Consider the following 23442-nt stretch of genomic DNA (forward strand, 5'->3'; position numbering starts at 1 on the left):
TGCAGAAGTGATCAGACAGTCCTTTGTAGCTGCAGCAGATTCTCAGCAAAGAAAGCGCAAAACCTGCTCTTTTAATCCTCTAGCTGCAGCTGCCAAATGCAAGCAATTCAAAGCAATTCAATATGCCTGGGCATTGAAAAGTACCTCCTGATACCATGTCCATGTGCTGCCTCCAAGTAGCTCCCACTGTTCATAAAGCATCTAATATACCCTGTGATTTCTGAATCAGTGGCTCTGCGGTCACGTCTCTGTCTGTGGAGAGATCAAGTACTTTTCTTAAACTTTGTATAAAAAATTTGTTATATGCTTCTTTCCACTGATAATTGTTATGCATTAGTGCATTAATTATATGCATGTTATGCCTTAGTGGTGGAAAACGTACAGAGGGAAGTGTGTAATCCTTTTACAGTATAAATGTCTGGGTTTTTTTGACTTGGCAGTTCTTGTATTATTGATCACTGCCTGGGATAAAACATTGTAGGCCCTTCCTGTACTTCGTCTGACCATTTCTGATGTAAAGCTGGCAAACCTTGATTTTAGAACAAATGAATGCAGTTGAGGATAAGTAGTGTGGAAATTCTTGCATGAAAGTGTCAACTCTCTAAGAGCCAGAGACTGATGTGAAAATGCCAACTTTAGAAGACACTGAAACAACTACAGAAAGTTCCCATCTCCTCTGAGGTGCTGTAGGAGTTTGTCTGCCATTACATACCCCAGTGTAACAGGAATAACAAATATAAAAGGTCTTTTGTAAATTACAGCTATGTTTTCCGGAATGGCATATCTCTTGACAGCTGCATGAGCACTGAAGTTGAGCTAGGTAAGTTCCGTGAGTTCTCAGTCTGACACACTTTATCCCTGCTTGATTACTGTCACAATATTAGATGGATAAAAATTAGCTAAAAGTTGTAAATCATGTTTCATAGAGATCCAGATTACACATGTGTATGCCTTTCCTTTCTGATAAAACAGTCACAGACTGATTAAGGCTGACTGCTAATTTTAAAGAGCCAAAATTAGCATGGGAAAGTTTCACAAAAGTTTTCTGCGGGGGCTGCTTAGATCATTTTAGGTTGTGACCAGTGGTGCCATTCTGGAGTCATTCAAACTACTTGCCAGCTCCCAGCGTGACAATATTTTTGTTTTGTTTGCTCTGGCATAAGCACTAGTTGGAATAATGGAATGTCATGGCTTGTGCCAGTTGATACAAGGCAGATCAGATCCTGTGAGCACGTTCGTGTGTCGTCTGTAGCTACATGTATGACTGTGCCAAGAGGAGGAGGCACCGTGGCTGTACATGCTGCTGCCAGGTGCATGCAGCACCGAAGCCGAAAAATGTCAGTTGGATGTGTACCATGCAAAATAATGAAGGCATATGCTCCCAGTGGAATTCCGTTGATCTCTGAAATGGAAAAGCATGTAGAAACACACATCATGCTTTAAACAAGGACAGTATTTCATTGGTTATTAGCATCTTGCACACAGATCAATGTGAGTGTGTAGTTCCACATTCAAGGATATCAGCTGTGCTGTTCAGGGAGTATTTCCCCAGTTCTGAGCAGACATAGTACACCATTATGTTTCCTAGGACAGAAATTTGGGAGTAGGCAGCTGAGTTAGTATGGAATTTGGTAAAGATTAGAATTAACCAATGTTTGTAAGGGAAATTATTGCTTTCTGTTTTCAATTATGACCGAGCAGGCAGAGAGAGATTTCCTTGTTAAGATGAATGTTATGTGAAAGGCGAGCCATATCTGATGGTGATGTCAAGAGGTGGATGTTATGTGGATAGCTGGGTAATGCACTTCTGTCTTGTGGTGTACTAAATGCTTCAAATTACATCAGTGGTTACAAACTAACCTTTGAAAGGGTGTATTTTTTTTTTGTGGCTTTGTACATAAGCATCTATGTCTAAAGCAAAACCAGAAAATGTGTCTTTTTCTAGTTGGCATTCAGTATGATGCCATAAACATTGGTATTAGTACTAGTTACAGTAATTTTGCACTCCAGTAATTTTCTGGATTATAACATCTCTTTCACTGAACTGGAAAACCTTTGTGGAAACTTTCTCTTATGAATCCAGACATGAAAGAAAAAAAATGTGGTGGTGATTTCCCAATCAGCAATAAAGATGTGAAGAAATTCATCCTTTTGAACCTGCAGCTTATGTCAGTGGGTCTGCTCTTCACAGGGGTAAACTGGCACAATTGGGTCAAAAGTATCACAGAGACTGTTTCTACACAGTTGGAAGCAAATCTTAACTGTACTTCAGGTCATGGGTTCCCATGTGCAATTTCAAGACTGAATTTGAGAACAAGCCTCCTGTCAGAGATATGGGATTTCAGGCATGCCTATCAGTCCTGCTTGCACTGGGACCCTCCCCAGTCGCCCCTTTCTATCAGGGATTTAAGATGCCCAGTTGCAAGAATTTGTGTAGGATTTGTTATCATCCCCTGATCCTTTACACAGGGCAGACAAGTCTTTTGACTTGTCCTTTTGTTTGATTAATGAGTCTATCCAGGGACTGGGAAAATGAGTCCTAGTTCTCTTTTGAGAGCATGTTGTAATGACATTTCCAAATCATTTATGCAGATTCAGCAAGTTTTGAGAAGCACTGAGACCTTGACATTGAACTTCCTTGGAGCTCCCCATTTCAATTAAAAACTCCAGGTGGAGAGTGCTCATTGACTTTACAGCTGACACTGTTCTCCATTAGAAGCATTGTGGGTCAAATAACCAGTGGCATCCAGCCAGCCAACTTTCCTTCCTGGTGGCTGTATCAGGAATTGTCCAGATGTCATTCCCAAAGTAGAGGTGGCCAGCACTGATGTTGTGACCAACCTGCTGGGCTGGCTGAGGTTCTGGGGTGGGATGTGTGGTGTGGGGGTAGTCAGCAAGGGCTGATGATGGTGCCCCAGCCAAGAGGAAAAATTGCTTTCTGTTTGAGACTGCATTTTTAAAACCAGACTGCTTTTGTGAGATGTTTGTGTATGTTTTCTCCTGCCATGGGATATTTTACTGGGAAGTCAGTAGTGAAATGAAAATAGAGGTTAAAACTAATCTGTTTGGAACCTGCCTTCTAATTCAAGAACCCTGGATGTTATTCCTTTCCTCTGAGTATTCACCTACTATGTAGTGCATTTGAATAGAATTCTATTTTGTTCCTGGATTAGGAGCCCTTTAACTAAACTGTTGCTTAGCAATTTTAGATAACTGGCTAAGCAATCATGTTCAAACTGAGTTGAATCTCCCCTTGCAGTTTTCTTATAGCAATAACTTTGACTTAAAACAATGACTTAAAATGAAGGTTAGTTTTGTCTCAAGTTTCCCTCTGCTTTCCTAAGCTGAGGGGGAGAGAAGCTGGAGCAAAGTTTTGACCACTGCATGGGGGACACTAGACATATTATATTGACCTTGCAAGCAGGATTTTAATGAAAAGGTCTAGGTTCATAATGAGGACAGGTTTGTTTAGATTTCCTGTAGTCTTCCTCACATTTGGTGCATTCAGTGATGTGTGTGGGGTAGGGAGAGAAGTTTTGGGAGGATGGTTTTGTGGGGGTTTTTTCCTTCCTTTTTTTTCCCTTTGGGCCCAAGTGTTGCTTGCGTAATTAATATTTGCTTATGCTATTACTGAGTTTCTTGATTTGTAGCCCAGTCATAAATGGTCTGGAAGCTGCTTACTAGATTGACGTTTTGTTCAGAGTTTTTTTGTTGACTGGTATGCATGCTGCCAATTTTTGTTATGCATGGCAGTCAAGTATCCGTTCACAGATGGTCTGAAAAATTATACATTTGGCTTTTTACAATTATCGCCTCCGTTCCATTTAACCTTTACACCTGTTGTCATTAAAAAAAATTGAATAATTTTGCAAAATACTTCCTTTAGCATATGTGAGAAGCCCAAACCAACAAAAGGAAAAAATACCAAAAGCATTTTTTGCAGTTTTCTGTTTCTACCTGTACATTGCCATAGATTTTATTTTATCTTTTCCTCTGTGGAAGGACACACTGAACATTTTAAAGGTCTGAAAGCTTAATTCGAATAGTTCTTGAAAAGACTGTGAGCATTATGCAGAAAAGATTGCTATACTCTTCATGTTGCTAGAGCAAGTTATGAGTATAGACAATGTGTAATTAAAGAATTGAGAGCTAGAAATCACTTGAAGTGTAGAAATATATCAGCAGGTAAAAATTGCTTGTATGTCCCTGAAGACTAAGAGACAGACCAGGAACACAGGCAAATGCACTTGGCTGACATACAAATTCAAACAAGTGTCAACTGCAGTGTTACCATTCTTGTCATTATTCATAGAAGATATTTCAAACATTACTGCAGTAAAGAAAAAATGTCTAAGGTGTACTAAACTAAACTAGTCACAAACATAACTGGTAAGGTAGGTTGTTCAAAAAGGCTTTTCTTATTTGTCAATTTTTCGCCATAGTTCTTTTGTATAGTTAAGTTATAGGGAAAAATTCTACTTTCATATCACACATTTGTCATGACATTCTGCAAACTGTAAAGACAATTGGCAACAATATCCTTTGAAATTCAGGATCTGTTGTTTTCTAGAGATATACCTATAAATAAAGGCAGAAGATTTGGATGGTTTTGCCCGACTTCACTAGAAAAATAGGACTAGGCTTTTGCACATGCTTGTGCACGCATACACTTCTTGTGTGGGAACAAATATGGTACTGAAATGTGTTCAGGTACACCAAAATTTAGCATTACTGTTTGCTGATGACATTAACTCCTTGTTGGCTCTCTTCTCTTTGCAGTAGTTTAATGCTCCAGAACTCATGACCTGTCTTGGTAAAACACAAATGAATGCTAATACACACACATTGGGTTTTATTCTCTTCTGTGGAGAGGTGACCAATGCTATTTTCCTTGAACGTTTGTATTTATCACAATATGCCAAAGAAGAAAAATACAATCTTTTATTGCTGCTGAATTGTATTGAAAAGAAAGAAGGCAAAAATCAGACTCTGGCAATTTTTAAAGATTTTCTTCCAAGTGTGAGACTCTGACATGGTCTCCTGAGACAGTAACTCCATTAAAAAACCAGAAATCTGAAGAGTGTGTGCCAGTTGTATCTGTAGCGGTAACCATGCTTTTAAGGATTTTTAAATGACATATTTTCAAATTTGAACAGTTCTTTGAGTTTAAGGAATATTTCCATTCTTTGTGGCACTTGTGTCTTAACGGTATAATCTCAAAGATTATTATAATTCTTAGAGCAATGTTAATGTTATTACTCAGAGTTAAAACAGTGTCTTGTTTTAAAGCATATTCTTTAGCCACTTACCATTTTTTCCCCATCCATTAAACTACAGTTAGTTTGCTGGTCTGATATATTTTTACACTTACGGATTTAGTTCAAGTTTACAACGTAGTCATGACATAACTGCTTTATCTCAATGTTGTGTTCTTTAAATTTTTCTGATTAGAAAAAAGCCTTTCTAAAGCAAGAGTCAGTTAAAAATAGTTTACAAACCTTTCCCTTAACTATTTTTCAGAAATTAAACACAGTCATTATAGCTCTATCTGTGTTACACGACTGTACATCAGCTGGTGCATGTGAATCCATGGGATTTACCTTACTAAGACTATAATCCCTTGACTTGATTTGATAGTTAGATTGTATTTGTGGTGGAGGCTTTAGGCAGAAGAATCAAATACATACTTGGAATTATTTCTGATGTAGGCGGTTACAATAGGGATTTTCAGTGGCATATTTCTTAGAACAAAATTATTTCATATGTTTCAAGGACCAGCAAAAGTGAAATTAAAAGCCTGAAATTGATTTCTTCTGCTTTTTAGTAGTTGCTTTTTCTGTGCTATGTGAGTTTATAACCCTTTGTGAAACAAACTCACACCCTGGCATAGCTAACAATTAAATATGCCTCTCTCTTAAACTGCGGTAGCCCAAAGATCATGGATAGAGTTGGTAGCTCGCACTGTTCGTATGACCTGCTCCATTATAAATCTGAATGTGCATATTTGATAATTACTAAAAAAAAAGGAGGAACGTGCTGCTCTGAGTGGGAGCTCATCTTCTTTATCCTTTTTTTCAACTCAGTTAATATGGTCTTTTCCAGCTCTGCCATTCTCCAGCTGGCTAGTGCACAGCAACCTGACATCATAGTTAAAGAAATGAAAAGGATAACAGAATCATGGGCAGTTTAGATTTCTTGTGAATATTAGGCTTCCTGCTCTCTGACACATTTCTGTGGAAATGTGTGAAACCCAATTACTTGCTTGAGAATGTATGACAGATAAAGATGGGTATCTTTAAACAGTCATCCAAACTTTTTAGATATCTCAAGGAAACTTTTTATAATCAGGTTTTTTGTACTGCATATATATTGGGGAGGCTTTTCTTTTGTGCTGCGTATGTTGGAGAGGCTTTTTCAGTTTTAATCTGTGGATGAAAACTGCCCTGCTCCAAGCCTGAGGTTTGTATTTATTCTTTATCCACATCAGAAAGTAACGCTGGTGTTTGCCAAGCCTAAGCTTTCAGGTTTTGAGTCAGGCTGAATCATGAAACTGAACAACAACTCATATGCGTATTTATCAAAAGAAAAAATCTCATAAGACAGAGAACTATACTTGACACTTTTTTTGATTTAGTGTCATTGTCCCCTGAATGATGGATGTTCCCATTTCACCTCTCAGGGTCTCTGTGCGGTTTACTGTGACCTTCTTAAAGTCTGGAGTGCGGTTTTCTCCTATGTTAGGTGCTAATGCAGCCTCAGTGCCTGTTTCCAGAGTATTTCAAAGAAACTGACAGATAAAATCTTTTTCCGAAATGAAATTTTTTGCTAAGAAGGACACCAGAAACCTGATGAAGTTACTCTTTTAACTTCAAAGAATTTACTCCTACATCATGTGAATGGAACTGATTTTTTTTTTTAATAGATGAATCCCTAAAATTAGATGCATCATCAAAACTTCAGAGAAATTAATTACTGGGGTCAGGAATTGTGTGGGGCTGGATTAGTGCAGAAAAAATGCAGAGAACACAGTTACTGTAACTAGATTGAGAGTCTTTGACATCTTAAATGAAATAGAAAAGCAAAGGTGCATCATTTAATTTCTTTAATGTATACAGTGCAGAATTTAACATAATACAAACATTAGTCCTGAGTGAAGTGGATTTTAGAGAAGGAATAATGTACATTGCTGACAGAGTCAGGTTTGTTTAGTAGAACAGGAAAAAGCAGGTCAGGATTTTGCTATAGGGAATTCTTATGTTTTGAGGAAAGGGTCTGCTCTCTGTCTTCTGCTGTCTTGTGATGAGATTGTTGGATCTGGTCCTGAGTGCAGCAGTTCCAAAGGTGGAAACAGTGAAACACATTCTACCTGCAGGCATTGATAGCCTGTGGTTTTTTGCTTCATGAATGGGATAGATAATGACATCTACCATTGAAAAGTGCTTTAGACATTCATGTAAGAAGAGCTATCTATGTATATCGTATTGTCATAATTTAATCTGTTTTTGTCTGCAAGTGTTGGGATTTATGTCTATTTGGCACCTTATTAAAAGTCTTTGTTGATAGTGGAAGCTAGTTTTTTATCATGGTGCATATAAAAGCATCTGAAGGTGAAAGTGAATTTTGCATAACATAATTTGGAAAGAAGTACATGAACAGAGTGATTAAATTAGATTGAAAGTAATTCACTGAAACTAGCGATGCTGGCAGGTTGCCATTGTGTTTGACAGCCTGTGGTAGAAGTTCTGCATCGTTATGTGGAGAAACTATTTGCAGAAGTAGTATGTATTAATCTCAACACATCCTGCAGAAAAAACACTACTTGAAAGTGGCACTCACTGAGGCAGCTGCCTGCTAAGGTATTTAATGTTCAGAAATACTGCTGATATTTCTGATGCAGAAAGATTGATTCCTTCAGGAAAGAAACAGGTATTCACCGTGGAGTGTTTCAGGTTATTTCACCATGGGGTCTGGATGTGCGCTCTTCCATCTAGGATCCTAATTAAAATGTTGCAAAGGTTGGCATCCTGCTAGATCGCATCCTTCACCTCTCCCCTCTTCTGACACCATGGTGAGGATGAACTTAGAAGAAATCGTGTCTACTTTTACCACTGATTTAAGTGTAACCTGTGTAGTTAGCCCGAAAGTGTTCAATGTCCAGGAAGAGACACCATGGGAAGGATCGCTTCAAATCTGCACCTTTTAAAGATTCTGTCTGCAAGCATTTGCTTCTGGGTAACAAGCTAGATGTAATTTCATCTCAGACTTGGGGATGAGATGCTAGAAAGCTTCCAGGCTGAAGAGGATCTGGGGCTGTTAGTGGCCAGCCGACTGAACATGACCCAGCAGTGTGCCCAGGGGGATAAGAAGGCCAATGGCATCCTGGCCTGGGTCAGAAATAGCGTGACCAGCAGGACCAGGGCAGAGATTGTCGCCCTGTACTCTGCACTGATGAGGCCACACCTTGAGCACTGTGTTCAGTTTTGGGCCCCTCACGCCAAGAAAGACAATGAGGTGCTGGAGCATGTCCAGAAAAGGGCAATGAATTTGGTAAAAGTTCTGGAGAACAAGTCTTATAAGGAGTGGCTGAGGGAACTGAGATCATTTAGCCTGGAGAAAAGGGAAGGCGAGACCTTCTTGCTCCATACAACTACCTGAAAGGAGGTTGTAGTGAGCCGGGGGTTGGTCTGTTCTTCCAAGTAACAATCCATAGAATGAACCTCAAGTTGTGCCAGGGGATATTTAGATTGGGTATTAGGGAGAAATATTTTCACTGAAAGGGTTTTTAGGCAGTAGAACAGGCTACCCAGGTAAGTAGTGAAGTCATCATCCCTGGAGGGATGATGACTGGCAGCTCTAGGTTAACAGTTGGATTTGATGATCTTAAAGGTCCTTTTCACCCTAAATGGTTTTACGATTCTGTTTTGTTAACCTTTCAATACATCTAGATTTATAGCCTACGTAGAACCATAGAATGTCTCAGAATGCCTCAAAGTATGAATCACGGACAGGAATGATATTTAGGGACTGTATAATCAGAGTTAAAGAAAGAAAGAAAGAAAGAAACGCATCTTGGTTTTCTGAGTTGTTTGGTGTTTAAAGACACAGTCACAATGGACGTAACAGATTTCCAGTTTTATTTTGAAAAAAAATGTATTTCTCTGATTTAGTTGTTTGAAGTCTTGTACCTGAATGTGTACAATAAATCACCCACTTAGAGTTAAATTCCCATGTGCATCTATGTTTAGCTAAGTTCTTTTCTTAAAAAAATGGAGATCTCAATTTATAGATTTGAGACATCAACATTAGGTACTGGGAAAGCAGATCTCAGTGGACAAGTTGCTTATTCTCCGCAACAAGCTAATTACTGCTTAAAAATTTATGAAATTCTGAGGACCATGGAAGCTTGCTGAAGTGATCTCTGGAGGTTTTCTTTTCTTCCTTTCTTGCTTTTTTCATTCTTTTTGCAGCTAACTGAAAACTCTCTCTGTAGGCTTCTTTCTGTTTTCCTTCCAGCTTACTGGAACTTGTTTTCCTAAATGTTACTTTGATGAAGACTCCACTGCCTTAATATATAATATTCATTGTGACTTTTAGTGCTGCAATTAAATGGCTAATTGAACAGTTTATAATGTGTTTGCCTAATTGGTTCTGCAAGAGGTTAACTGCGAAACGCAGAGAAAGTTACAGACGAAGCGTTGCTTATGTTACCTTTTACTGAGTAAAGCCTCAGTTGTTTATTGGCAGTGAAACTCCTGAAGATGTTTTAATATGAAACTTCATTTGATGCTGAATCTTAGGTGTCAACTGCAGTGTAATATGCCATAGTTTAAAAGACTTACATGAAACATAATCATAGAAAATAGATCTAGGTTTTGAGGTCCAACCCACAGTATAAAATATAAGACTACTTATCTTTCCAAAAATATAGAGCAGCAATTTGGAGTTTTTAGATTGTCTTAAATAAAAAATAAAAATAGAGCAAAACTAATACTAGCTTCTAAGAATGGGTTTCTCACAGAATAAATAGAAGTTTAATCTGCCTTTGGTTTTTATAATAATACACAGGCTTTAGAACAGCTTTTATACCAAAAAAAAAAGTAAAGTGCTGGTCATATGGAAAGACTTTTCCAGTTATTCGCTGGACTCAGCACTGAGTGAAATGGAAAGCAGCACAGTATAAGATCAAATCTAACAGAAACTTTGAAAAATGTAAACTTCTTGAGTGTATCTTCAGAGTTATTTAGGGGATTAATTTTTTAAAAATTATTATTATAATTAGAATAATTACTATTTTGTCATTCAGACTGTATTTATGATGGAGCTACCACAGAATGAGAAGGAAGCAATAATGTGAATGTAGGAGGGAACTCTTCTTGTTTGTTTTTATACCTAGTTATAAGTAAACATTGCTAAATTAAAAAAAAAGGTTGTCTTTGTGAGATGTGTGGGGAAATGCTGCAGTTGGGAAATCTCTGTTTTTGGGCAGGTGGGGTTGTAAATGTGTTTTCTGTATACCTTCCCACTTTCCGGTCACCCCAGTAGTAAAAAAAAGCACACCACTTATTTGAACAGGCTCTGTTGACTAGTAGAAACTGTACAATACTGCTCTTATGAAGGAACGTTTCTTGTGTTGACCTTCTCATCTGTGTTTGAGCCATTACCCTGCCCTATTTCTTTACTACTTCTGAAATTTACCTCTTTCCACTTTTTAACTCATACTCACTTTCTTTCTGTAATCTGCTTAATTAGAAATAAATAAGTCTGGTCCTCCTTTTGCTGTTATTTTCTACCATACTGAAGGGTTACCTTGATGCTAGTGATGCAGGCAAATACGCTTCATCTTTCTACAACTGAATGCTGACCCTAGGAGATGTGTGTCTTAGTTATGATGGGCAAGTCTGTGTTCTACTGATGTTACAGACTTCCAGCAGTTTAAATGGTCATATTAGAAAGTCTATATAGGTGCCTTTCCTTTTATTACATATAAATGTTTTATGAGCTTTCAATTTGCCAAATCTATTCATACCATATTTGAATTTTTGCTATCTCTATTAACTTTAATGTTTTTTCTCTGCACAGGATTTAACAATTCTGAACGTATGTGCGACAAAGAGTTCATAATACGGAGAGCAGCCACAAATCGTGTCCTAAATGTCCTGCGCCACTGGGTCTCCAAGCATTCTCAGGTATTTTCTTACTGCAACCCTCTCCTCTCCATCTGTAATACACCTACGTTCTCCCTACAAAATATTTGCAGGTAGTGCTGCTGTGTAGCATCACAGAAGTCAAACAGCCTGAAAAATCAGTGCTGCAAAGAAAATATGGAAAATTAGCTTGTAAAGACACATTGTTAAGCACGTGAAGAATCCTTCATTTAACCTTGCAAAGATCTCTTGAAAACATTCAGTTACAACATTACTGCTGGTAGCATTGCATATGAGAGCTTTGCTACTGTAATGTGTGTCAAAATACACAATGAGCAGGCTGGATTAATATTTCAGATTGTCAGTGTTCATGGACAGGAAGCTTGGTTCAGTTACTTTGACTTGTGTTTACATACAGCTATTTATTTACTTGTTGTGAATCACATATGGAAGAGTCACCAGTCCTTTGTCTTGGTCTCTCTACAGACTGAGGGTCTGATAAAAAATCATAAAACTGTGCTGGCAGAGAAAGGCAAAAAATAAATTCAGGTAGCTAGTAGAATTTCAAATGTTGGAAGATTTTGGCAGGCCTGTAGAAGATCTCCAGAATATTATTGAAATAAGCAAAGGAGGTGGAGAGAGAAAAAAGAATGGAGAGAAAGAAAGAAGAAAGTAAAGAAGGAAGGAGGGAGAGAAAGAGAATAATTTTTGTACATCTGGATAGATGGCTCTTCACAGCAATTATGGACTGCTTTGTCACTACATGTTAATCATTGAATCATAATCAAGAACGTAATCAAGAACACTTGAAAAAGAGTTTATTGCAAAGCTAACTACAGCAATGTCAAGCTGTTGCGTGTCAAATTCATTTCCCTTTTTTGGATGTAATGGCCTTAATTTTCATAGAAGTTAAGTATGCTAGAGGATGAAGTCAGTAAGAAGTACATAAGCGGGAAAATTTGTTGTGTTTGAAAAGCTGAACAGCCCGGAAGAGAGATCTGAGTTACTGGAAACAACCTATGCACACCAAGATTTCTTTGAGTGCTTGTTAAATAGAAATCATTGCACGGCAAAATCTTGAGCTGTAATGGGAGCAGCAGTAATGGGAGGTCTGTTACTACTCTTCTGTGTTATGGCAGTGTACTCTGCATGCTTACTGTGTCCCTACCACAGTTCGCATTAAGTAAGTGCTACATGTTGAGTTGGTGCTCTATACTAATTAAAAGATGGCTAATTAATGTGATTGTGAGAATGTTAGGAGTTGTCAGACTTTTGTCTCCATTAAGGAATGGTGTCCAACTAATTAGACTGAAGTTTAGGTTTTAGAACTGACTCTAACTGAGTTGAGATGATCACCATAAACACAAAGTAACTGTGAAGAGCACAGGCATCTTCTGTCATTGTAGCACTTTACCAAAAGTATACTTTCTCTCCTTAAAAATACAAGTGTTCTCTGTTTCTGTTTCAAAAGTAGCTTTGATATGAAAATATATAATGTTGTCCTGAATATTTCCTGAATATTTCCTAGTGAGGCCACATCTGGAATATTGTGTCCAGTTCTGGGCCACTCAGTTCAAGAAGGACAGGGAAACTTTTTCCCTGTGAGGGTGCCGGAGCCCTGGCACAAGCTGCCCAGGGAGGTTGTGGAGTCTCCTTCTCTGGAGACATTCAAAACCCACCTGGACGTGTTCCTGTGTGACCTACTGTAGGTGATCCTGCTCTGGCAGGGGGGCTGGACTAGATGATCCCCAGAGGTCCCTTCCAACCCCTGACATTCTGTGACTCTGTGAATACTTTTGCACCTACTTTTTGCATAATATTTACCATCAGCGTTCTTTCAAAAATGTTAAGAGGACAAAGAAAATGAGTAATAGTTCAACACTGCATTTTCAAAGTGGAAGCTATTACCTGTACTCCCTAGTATCTCCCTGTCTTTAATTTTTCTATGGCAAGGGTGGCAGACTTTAATCTTCTATCTCTCTTATCCAGTGTTCTAACATAACAAATATTTTAAAATGCAAGGGCTTGGCACAGGAAGCAACAAATACTACAGCAAAAGAGCATGTAATCAGCTTTTTGTGTTGTTTACTTGTGAGACCAGGGGAAAAGAAAGGAGAGAAGACCTAAGCAAACCAGAAATGACTGACTAGTTTCTGCTAAAAAAATATGAAACAGGACAGATTTAAGGAACATAAGTGAAGAATTACTGTCTGGCCAAATAGTATGAAATGTTGGCAGTAAAAATGCATAGCCCTGGGAGAGCAGTAGCTCAGAGCTTCATTTTACAATAGCAACGCACACTGCAAGCCAGAGAACCCTTAGCCACCTGGTGAAGAAATGCTTATTAGATTTCCATAATGACATAACAATGTAAGCATTAAAATTCTACAAGATCAACAGAGCTGCCAAAAAATTTATTACATTTTAAGCTATTTAGATTGTTTTCTGGCCACTTATGCATTTGAGACATCCTTCACCTTCATAAATAGCCAAGTACATGTTTTATTCTTTTAAAAAAAAAAGAGTTAAAAAAATAAGTTGATATTTGCAAAGATAAACATGCAATTCACTGTGCTTTGCTGACACTGTCTTCTCTCCGCTTGGCTTTGTATTTGCTTTTGCTGCAAAAACTCCCAGCACCAAATACACCATTTCTGTCCTCTGTGGGAGAATCTATCCCCACTGTCTGACAGACCATTCTTCTTGTGATCTGCCTGAGGTCTTTGTGGTCATTGCTAACCTGCACCACTATACTCTGCCAAAATGCCATTTGCTTGTTACTAGATGCAAAGAGAAGCAAAGACTTACATGGGTTAACTGTGAGGCTTGCTTTAGTTATCTTTTTAGGGTGCAAGATGCTTATGGTGTTGCAGCATGTGAATAACCCTGCAGCATAACTAACACTGTCTTGGTGCTCGCTCATCCACCAGTGACAGTCGATTCTCTACAAGTTATTTGTCTGCCTAAATCATTGTACTGATTTATGGCGCTTTGGTGCCCAGAGCACAACAGGTGCTGCACAGTCCCATGTGAGTGTGCTGTGTTGGGAAACATGTGCAACGTAAAAAGACTAACGTGCGACCATCTGTTAAAAGTGCTCTTGCATATATCGTCCCACTTAGTTATTCCCTATGCTCTGTTCTTCCCTCTGCATCCCTTTGGCTTGCTTCGGTGTGCTGCCTTCAAGCATATAATAATGTGCATCAGGGTCAGTGAATGAATTGAGGGATAGTGGAATTCTGCAAACAAATGGTTCAGAGACTTGCATTTTCTCACTTTTCTCTAGCAAATGCTTGACCAGGGTTTGGAGGGTCTTTCCTCTGGCAGGCCATGGAATGGATTACCTTCCCACAGTATCGTGCAACTGTGTCAAAACCACACTTGTGGGTTGTTTAGGGTTGGGGATATTTTAAAGCATGTGGGGTTTTTTAAAATTTATCTGAACACAGACAATATTTATTGTATAAACTTGTCTGTGGCCAGAAAACAGAATCATTAAAATTCAGCCTATTCAGTGAGGATGTGCTTTCATAAAGTGGTTTTGTTATCTTAAAATCATACTAAACAATGTTTAGAAAAAGGATCCATTATTTTTAAATCTTGGGTCAAACACTGTAGGAGCTTCACTTAAATTCCATGTAAACATGTAATGGTAATGCCAAATCTTTAGCCCTTTCAGGAGGGCAGAAGGAACTAATTAATATCTCCAGGATGTCAGATGAAAATTTGAAAAAAAATCCTCACGACATATACTTTTTGGTTTTACCACACTGAGTAAGAGGAATCAAACCCATATTGCTGATCAGCCAAAACCAGCACAGTATGAAAGATGGCTTGTTTAGGTTCTCCAGCTTTTTTATTTGCTTTTTTTTTTCCTTTCCATTCCCTATCTCTCCTCTTTTTTTTTCTCCTTACACTTTCTCTTTATTATTCAGCCACCTACAAGCCAACAAAGCTTTATTTTTGCCCAAAATAACAGCAGAATGCTCATGTTTATATTTTGTTCATAAAATATAATTAAAAAGAATGGCGTAGGATTCTTCTGTTGTAAACAATGAAAACAAAAATGACGAGGCAGACAGTCATTGTGAAGATAAGAGCATTGATGGGATTAGAAAGGGCTTGTGAGGATAAAACTCCCACTGACTCCTGCATAGACGGAAAAATAGGAAGGGAAAAGGAGGCCAAGAGGAGAAAGTCTTGGTATGATTTTCATTATCCTAGTGAGGTCTTGCAGCCTTGTTTCCTTTGTTTAACAGTACTTTCTTGTTTTTTATCTAAACACTTCACATTACAAAATCAAACTGCTGCTTCAGTGGCAAGCAGATTGAAACAGAGCTTGTCCAAAGAGTAAGCTTTCGCATCTGCTGATCAAGAAAGAGAGGCTGGCTTCTCCAGACTTCCGGGTTTTGAATGACAGCTGGGTGCTTGTTCTTGTTTGCTTCTTTGACGATCTCAGCTGGAATGAGTTGGCAAATCCTGTCTGTCTCTAAGTGGCTGCCCGGAGAGCATCAGTGAGTTATGAAGTTACCACAAGAGCTGGGGAGCAGATTATGGCTTGAATTTTGAGAGTATAGGTCATGATCCCATGCCCAATGCCTGTCTTGCTCCAGCTGTGAAATAATCTACTGCAAATCACGCTCTTGCTCATACTGATGATGCTGTGTTGGGTTTTCAACAGAAGATTTTGCAGATGTAGTTACTGATAGCACTTAGGGATTATGGAGGACATGTGTATACAGAGAATTGTCCAAGCAAAGATGGTTTCAGTTAGTTAAAAACAGTTTTCGTGCACGTGAATCGGCCAATTCCATTTAGCGCATTAGCATAAAAGATAAGATGAAAGTAAGCCCTACTTGCCTTATGTTTAAAGGCATAAAGTAATAAAGTAATAAATATGATGCCTGGCAAACTTACAGTACATGTATTGTAGAAATGTGAACAAATCACGCCTTTGCCACATGTACCATATGATAGTACGATGTGGTATATTTTAACTGCATTTCAAATAAAACCCATGGATCTGTGGCCTCTGCAAGGAAATTTCAGGGGTTCATTCTGAAATAAACATGTCATGATATAAACTGTGAACTGAAGAAACAGAGAGGCTGCCCCAGAGTGGGGCAGAACAAGGGAACCCTGAGTGAGCCTTCCAGCATGCCGTTGGTCACTTAGGGAAGAAATCCAGTTTGCATAAACTTATGCCCTTTGCAGAATACAGTTATGCATGAAATAGTAATGCACTTAATTGCTGCTATACTCTGTCCAAACGTCACAGGAGTGTAAGGGTTTGCTATGCCATGACCCTTCAGGGAGCGTGAGTCACCCCCAGGATGGTAGCCAAGCTTGCCGTCAGTCAAACTAATTAGCAGTAGCCTGCACCCACTTCTGCTGGAGCCTGACAGGTCCTTCTTCACTGAGGTCTTTCTGCAAAGCTCGTGAGCAAACCACATCCCAGGACTTACAGGCAGAGATGTCACATTTCTTGTAGGTTTGAATGCTTTAATCTGACAATACGTAACAGCGAAATTCTTCTTTCAACATTTTTTTGCACTGCAGGGTGACCCACTGCTTGGTTAAGGAGAGTTTTGTATTGTATGTGCTGAGAATAACTCAGTTCTGCTATTAACATAGCTTATGCTTTAAAAAATCCCAACTGATTAAATTCCATCAGGAGTGACAGAGTAATGCTGGTACTCCAGAATGAGGACTGGCACCCTTCCCAAAATTATGACAGTTTCTTTGTACTTGAAATTAGACAAAGCTATTGTCTTTTGCTTGCTTCTTTAAGTAAGCTAGACTTACTTCAAGTACAGGGATGAATTTTCCTGATAGCCAGTTGTAATATCTTTTGTTTCTGCCTTCCACATGTGTAAATGTTTTGTTGCAGGTGGATTTATAAACACTTCCTTCAGTGCAATTGTATGTGATATTTGAAGTGTACTTTTATTCTGGAAAATTAAATATTGTTGTAGAGGACTGCCACACTGGAATAACTTCAGTTAATTCTGATAGAATTTGATCTGCTGTGTACAAGATTAAGAGTCACTGCACTGATGCCATTGCAATAATTATCTGTTTACACTTTGGCATGAGAGCAGATATGTTAAAATTGTAGGGCAAAACCCATCTATTTAAAAATACAACAAATTCCTTGTCAACAGTCTTTCAGTAGATCTCTCTCCCTTCCTGCCCCTTCCTTTTCTCCCTCCAGTATTTTCTGTAGTCCTTATTCCCGATGTACTCAAATATAAAATAGATTCTCAGGTTTTAGCTCCCTGAGAACTTGTCTGAGTTACTCAATGTTTCCTCACATTGTTTAAATGAAGTCTGTTTCCTTTCACTTGCAAAGATTATAAGAAAGAGGGGATGAAAAGCTTTTGGGGTTTCACTTGGCCCATGTCGAAACTTGAAAACTATATTCTCTGTATAAATCACTGATAGCAAATCTATATATTTCTGCTTGTACTTCACCAGCATAGCTAAGTTTTCTTCTTGCTTTCTGCTGCGTCTGTTGCAGTCTGTTTTCTTCTGGCTAGAGATCTCAAATCCATCATCCCCTCTTATTCTTTTTTTACTTTCTCTCTTTTTTTCTCTCTTTTTTTTTTTGTTTTGGTTTGGGTTTTGGGTTTTTGATTTTTTTACTGAGCTGGAATAGATTGCTTCTGAAGCACTTCTCACACTGCAGTACAGCTTTTCTAGCTCCTCCTCCTCCTCCTGGCAAGGGAATGTGCTTGCACTTCATAAAGAGATCACTGCTGTCTAATCCTATGCATATTAGAGACCAACAGGCTGGCTGTGAGTCTACTTAAAATCTAATTATGCTGACTTTAGTGCTCTGTAGCTACAAAGGAGGCTTTTGCTTTCATACTGCAGGTGGGTGGCGTAAAAATTAATACACATCTCTCTGTTGCTGCAGTCTCTTCTATTGCTGGAAACTTCATTAAGTGATGCTGAACTGGGAGCCCGGTACTTTTTATTGGTTAGGATCTTCATATATCCTATTCTAATCCTAGGTGACTCCAGGGCAGACCTTCTGCTTAACTCATCAATTGTCATTTTTTTGCTATCTGCACATCTCATATGTGGTTTTGCAGTATAGATATTAAATAAATAGAGAAGAAATATATTTTCCCATTACTGACAGCAATGGACTTAAAATAAAAGTTCAAGTTTTGCTTGGAAATCTTAGCTAATCTCTCTGCTTAAGTCAAATGAAAATAGGAATAAGACCTGCAAATCCTTTAGGCTACTGTGGACTTTAAAATATAATATAGTTGTGTGGCCTCTCATGAAGGATTAGACCACTGTCAAATTGAAATGTGCCTGCTAGAAAATTGAGTGTCTAAGTGACTGTATTCCTTCTGTGAGATATAAATTTCAACTAGAAGTCTTTTTGAATGTTAGGCTAGTCTAACACATCCAGCAATTTATATGTGAGCCAGTGTAGCAGGTGTACTCAGGCTTGCCAGCCTTCACTGCTGAGGATGGTGGCAGGGTCACGGAATGTTCGGGGTTGGAAGGCGCCTCTAGAGATCATCTAGTCCAACCACTCTGCAAGGCTGGATCCCAAAGGGAAGCCACACAGGAACGCATCCAGTCAGATTTTGAATGTCTCCAGAGGAGGAGACTCCACAACCTCCCTGGGCAGCCTGGGCCAGGGCTCTGTCACCCTCACAGGGAAAAAGTTTCTCCTCATGTTGAGGTGGAACTTCTTGTGGGTCTTTTTGTGATCCTTCCAATGGCTGGAAGAGATAATTAAATGTATTAATGGGTGGTACAAGAGATAAAAATGTCACGAAAGTGGTCTAAAATGATATAGAGATGCAATTTATCTAGACCTGCATATATCTACATGCAGATCTATATGTGCTTATGCTGTAAATGGATACAATATCCTTATGTAATATACTAATATATATTCATATATAATGCCCATAATACAGATATATGTAACCTATGTGTATTTATGGTTATTGATCTATAAATTATATTTGGAATTGGTTGCTAAGTATTTTGGTGTTTGTATAATCTTCATGTTAACTTTTCTACATAGAGCTAGGCACATTTACATACACAAGTGCAATGATTTCCCTAGATTTTTTAATAAATTGCCCATCACACTGGAATCTCAATCCCCCTAGATCATGAACTTCGAAAGCAAGATACATTAAGTCTCCAGTTTTCTCCTGAATCCTACCTTTTTCTTTTTTTTTTTTTTTCCCTTCTCCCATTGTAAGAAGCAGCTGGCACATTGCTATAAAAACAGAATAGCTCCAGGCATAAAAAAAGATATTTTGGGCAGCAAGACAACAGCTGCAGAAATTACATGGACACAAGGGCCCGGTCTGCCCTGTGGGAGGGCTGTGCTCTGAAGTGACATCTTCTAGCTGTGGTCAGGCTGGCATGGAGGTGTGACAGCAGGTGGGACCGAGGGAGTCACACAAACCAGCCCATCCTCTGCCTGTGATCCCTAATCAGTCCCCATCATCCACAGTAGTTTGGGCTGGCTGTGCTGAAAAAGGATCTAGGACTTCCTGTTTTTCTGAGGTTACAGAAGTGGATTTTTCCACTATGAAGTTTCTTCCAAAGCCAGTGTAATTGAAGTGGACGATAGCCCTAGCACTAGGAACTAAGCACTTAGGTAGCTTGCCGACTATACAAGTTTCCCCAGCAATTCCAGGACTACTATCTTGTGAAGACTAGTCAACATGTTTGCTGTTAAAATAAAATGTATTAAAATGTATTAATTCTCATTACTTATAAGAATTAGCTTGTAAACATGCAAAACCTAGAAATGCTTTGGTGTTGCTGATTCCGATACTCATAGGTGAGGCTTCCCTATCTTATAAAGGAAGTAACTTTTAAAAATCTAGACTTTTTTTGGTAATAAATTTAGTTGCAATAAAGCCAGACCTCTTGAGAAAAATAATCATGTAATGAAAATAAGCAACCAAGTATGGTTTGAAAAACATACCTGGAGATAAAATCCTGATCATGTTGTGATCTGCCCATTTACAGTGGCAGGTAGAGAATTTTACCCAACATGCTAAATTGGGATGTTAGATTTGTGAGCTCTTATTTTTCTGTTTGTTTACGGTGAAGATACCAACTTCTTTTATATGCTGTTCACCATCGAGTTATAGGGCAGACAATACTGATACTTATTATACTGGTTGCTTAAACTTATGCAGAGTCAAAGTTTCTCCTTTAGCCAAATTGTGATAGTTTCATATTCCAAATAGTTTTCTTTCAAAAATCACTGAAGTTAAGAGTCCTCCCGTGTAGTTTAGCTACATTCCTCATGCTTTCACTTACTAGTCCCAGTTCTGTACCCTAAATAAATAAGTAAAAATTGCTCTCTTCTTTTGCAAACAGGCTAAAATAGCCTAAAGGCATTTTGAACAATGGCTGTAGAAAATGTATTTTATAAAACAAACACAGTACCCAGAATAAGTTTTTACTTGGCTTTGAAGTATATGTCTGACGCCCCATCCAAAGGTTAATAGCTCCTGGCTTCCTGTTATCTGGCATCTTCTAATACAGACAAACATCGCAAAAAATTACACAACAGAGTTTCAAAATATGAATTAGTTGTGGACAAGGTGAGATTTCTGAAGCATGAAAAGGGCATGCTTGTAACAGGGGGTAAATGCCCAGGGCATTGCTCGCAGGCAGCAGCAGAGTGTTTCTGAGTGCTGAAATTTTGAGCAGTAAGCTTTCTCAAAAAGTGCTATAAATGTGGCTAGGACACCAACTTCTTTAATGAACATGCATTCGCCTCCTTGTCTTAAGTATTTCATCCCTTTTCTGAATTAAATGACACTTTCCTTTGTGACTTTGGGTGCACTCTGATGCTTGCACATACCCTCAAGTAAAAGCCATAGTGTAAGGATGTGTGTCTTTACCAGGGCTGGTTCTCCCCAGAGGCATGCATCTCCAGAAATCCTGTCAATTTAGAAGCCTGTCACAATAGATTGTAGCTGGTTCATTGGGAAAAAGAAATACACAGCTCTTGCTCAGAGGTGCCAAATATTTCCCATTTTCAGTAATTTTGTGGCTTCTGTTCCCATGGAAACAAGCAGGAGCTTGCCACAAACATCATCCTGCTTGCAAGTAACTGCAGGTTATCAGGGAAGATCTACAATGCACTAGGTGACTGAAAGTTCTGGGTTGAGTTTTCTTATTGAAATGCTACCTTTGAGCTAAATGCCATCACGTTTGGAGTCTACTCCAAGACTTGCCTGTAAGTTCCCACTTTAATGCTCATGCGTTGTTCTATTTTCTCCAATATCAGAGATCAACAGAAATGGTTGCTCTGTGCTCCTGTTCTCGAATTGCAGTCCTGTGCCTGGTATCAGTCTGTCTCAGAAGTAATTCAAATGACGAAGCTCTTAAGTGCAGTGCCAGAGAGCACTAGTTTGATATATTGAGCTTATTAGGTTAAGTACTCCACTACATGGAGCAAAAAGCAGACCTTTCCGAAAGGGTGAATATGAGATAAGAAGTACCAGAATGGCAGGCAGATAAACAGAGAAACTCAAGAAAACAGTGAAAAAGAAAGCACACAGCCTTGCTAGGCAGTGTTTTCGGTATTGTGACTAAACTGTTTTTCTGCTTTTATGGTTTTTACAGGAGAAGAGAGGGTATAGTATTTTGTGGGTAGTGGTGAGATCCAGTTTTTCCTTCAGGAGAGAAAGATTAAGTGATTTGCCCATTTCCATGCAGAAGATGAAAGGAGATAAATTAAAGCCTTTCAGGGCTCCTACTTTTGTGGCCTGCCCACTACAACAGGTTTTCTAAGTTTCTCTAGGCATTTTCAAACCTAACAGCAAAAAAAAATTAATAAAAAGAAGTGCAAAACCCACAAAACTGTACCCTTTCTGGTATTTGGTCTACATCGTTAAGACAAAAGGGAGTAAAATCGTTTTCCTTTGTAGGATTTTGAACTGAACAATGAGCTGAAAATGAATGTGTTAAATTTGCTGGAAGAAGTTTTGAGAGACCCCGACCTTCTGCCACAAGAAAGGAAAGCTACTGCAAACATACTGAGGTAAATATGTTTTTAATAATAAAGTGCGCTAGCTATAGCATGTGAAATAGTTAGTGGATCATGTATCATAAGAATTCACAGGGCTTGTTTTTTCTCCAGTATTTAATTTTGAAATATTAATAAGTGTTTTATAAGCTATAAACCAGGTTCCATTCATAAAAATACCTGTATTAGAAAATTTTGCTGAAGAACAGCTGGCAGCCATGGGTTCAGTCTTTATGCAGCAGAGTGCTGCACGGTAAAGCAACGAGACCACTCACCTTGATATGTTGAGGAACTTCTGCCTTGGTAATGAGGCATCCTCTCTGCTGAGCTCACGATGATAGCCTGACATGTCATGACATCCTAACAAGGCCATGACTGCGTCTTGCTTTGAGTTGACACCGTTTCCAAAACTCTTTGAATGGTCTGCAGAGAGGAATTCTTGTTTAGTTAGTACCATGACATAAAAGACGTTTAAACTTCTGCATAACCGCGACTATTTACATTAGCGTGGGAACACTTTATTTTGTTACTTAGGGTTGGTATTACAGAGTTGAGTGTTTAGTCATGCCAAAAAAGACAAATCTTTATACGTTTTTATCAGTGAAAATAATTCCCTCTACTGAGTGCAAACATTTTATACCCACTAATTGTCATGCAAGTTGTTCTACATTACTGTAGATTAGTAAACATTCAAAGAATGGGTAGTTGTTAAAACAGTGGTTAAAATAAGATATGATGAAAAAACACAGATAAATCTATAGAATGCTTTAGAATGTCTTAGAGTACAGGTGAAATAAATGCAGAGGTCTGAATTTTCCAAGACCATTTGACAGGTTTCCCCATCAGACACTTCCATGAAAAAAATGAGGGGAAAGTTGTTCACTTGGGGGGTAAAAAAGTCAAACAGAGGCTAAGAAACAAAAATTACTTCATGTAAGTGAAATACTAGTTAATTTTTACATAAATAAAAATAAACTTCCTTTTTAGTAATACTGCATGTACAGTATTTCAAATAAAAATAGCAAGTTTGTTTCATGTGCTTCCTTAGAAGAAATACAGGGAAGAAGAGCAAAAAGGACTAGGATAACGGGTTTTAATAATATGTGTGCAGCACAAGTTCTGTCAGATTGCTCATGATGGGAAAACTTACCTTAAGCTATTTAGCTTCTTAAGAAAATATAAGAAAATAAACTTGGATTGGCTGTTGGCAGAGTAATGGCATAGTTTTATAGTCTTTTGACATACAGATGTGTTAGCAAT

The 23442-nt window shown here is 38.5% G+C and overlaps 1 protein-coding gene across 1 annotated transcript in view; it reads left to right on the forward strand.

Moving 5' to 3' along the window:
• RASGRF2 (Ras protein-specific guanine nucleotide-releasing factor 2) overlaps window positions 1-23442 on the forward strand; it is a gene marked incomplete at its 5' end in the record, with an annotated part of 82995 nt that overhangs the window by 42603 nt on the left and 16950 nt on the right. Inside the window, 2 exons of the mRNA XM_009877143.1 lie at window positions 11080-11186; window positions 22085-22197. Coding sequence (XP_009875445.1) covers window positions 11080-11186; window positions 22085-22197 — 220 coding nt within the window. The remainder of the gene's footprint in view (window positions 1-11079; window positions 11187-22084; window positions 22198-23442) is intronic.

The sequence above is a fragment of the Apaloderma vittatum genome, unplaced genomic scaffold, assembly GCF_000703405.1.
Source record: "Apaloderma vittatum isolate BGI_N311 unplaced genomic scaffold, ASM70340v1 scaffold7809, whole genome shotgun sequence".
Taxonomy (NCBI): Eukaryota; Metazoa; Chordata; class Aves; order Trogoniformes; family Trogonidae; genus Apaloderma; species Apaloderma vittatum.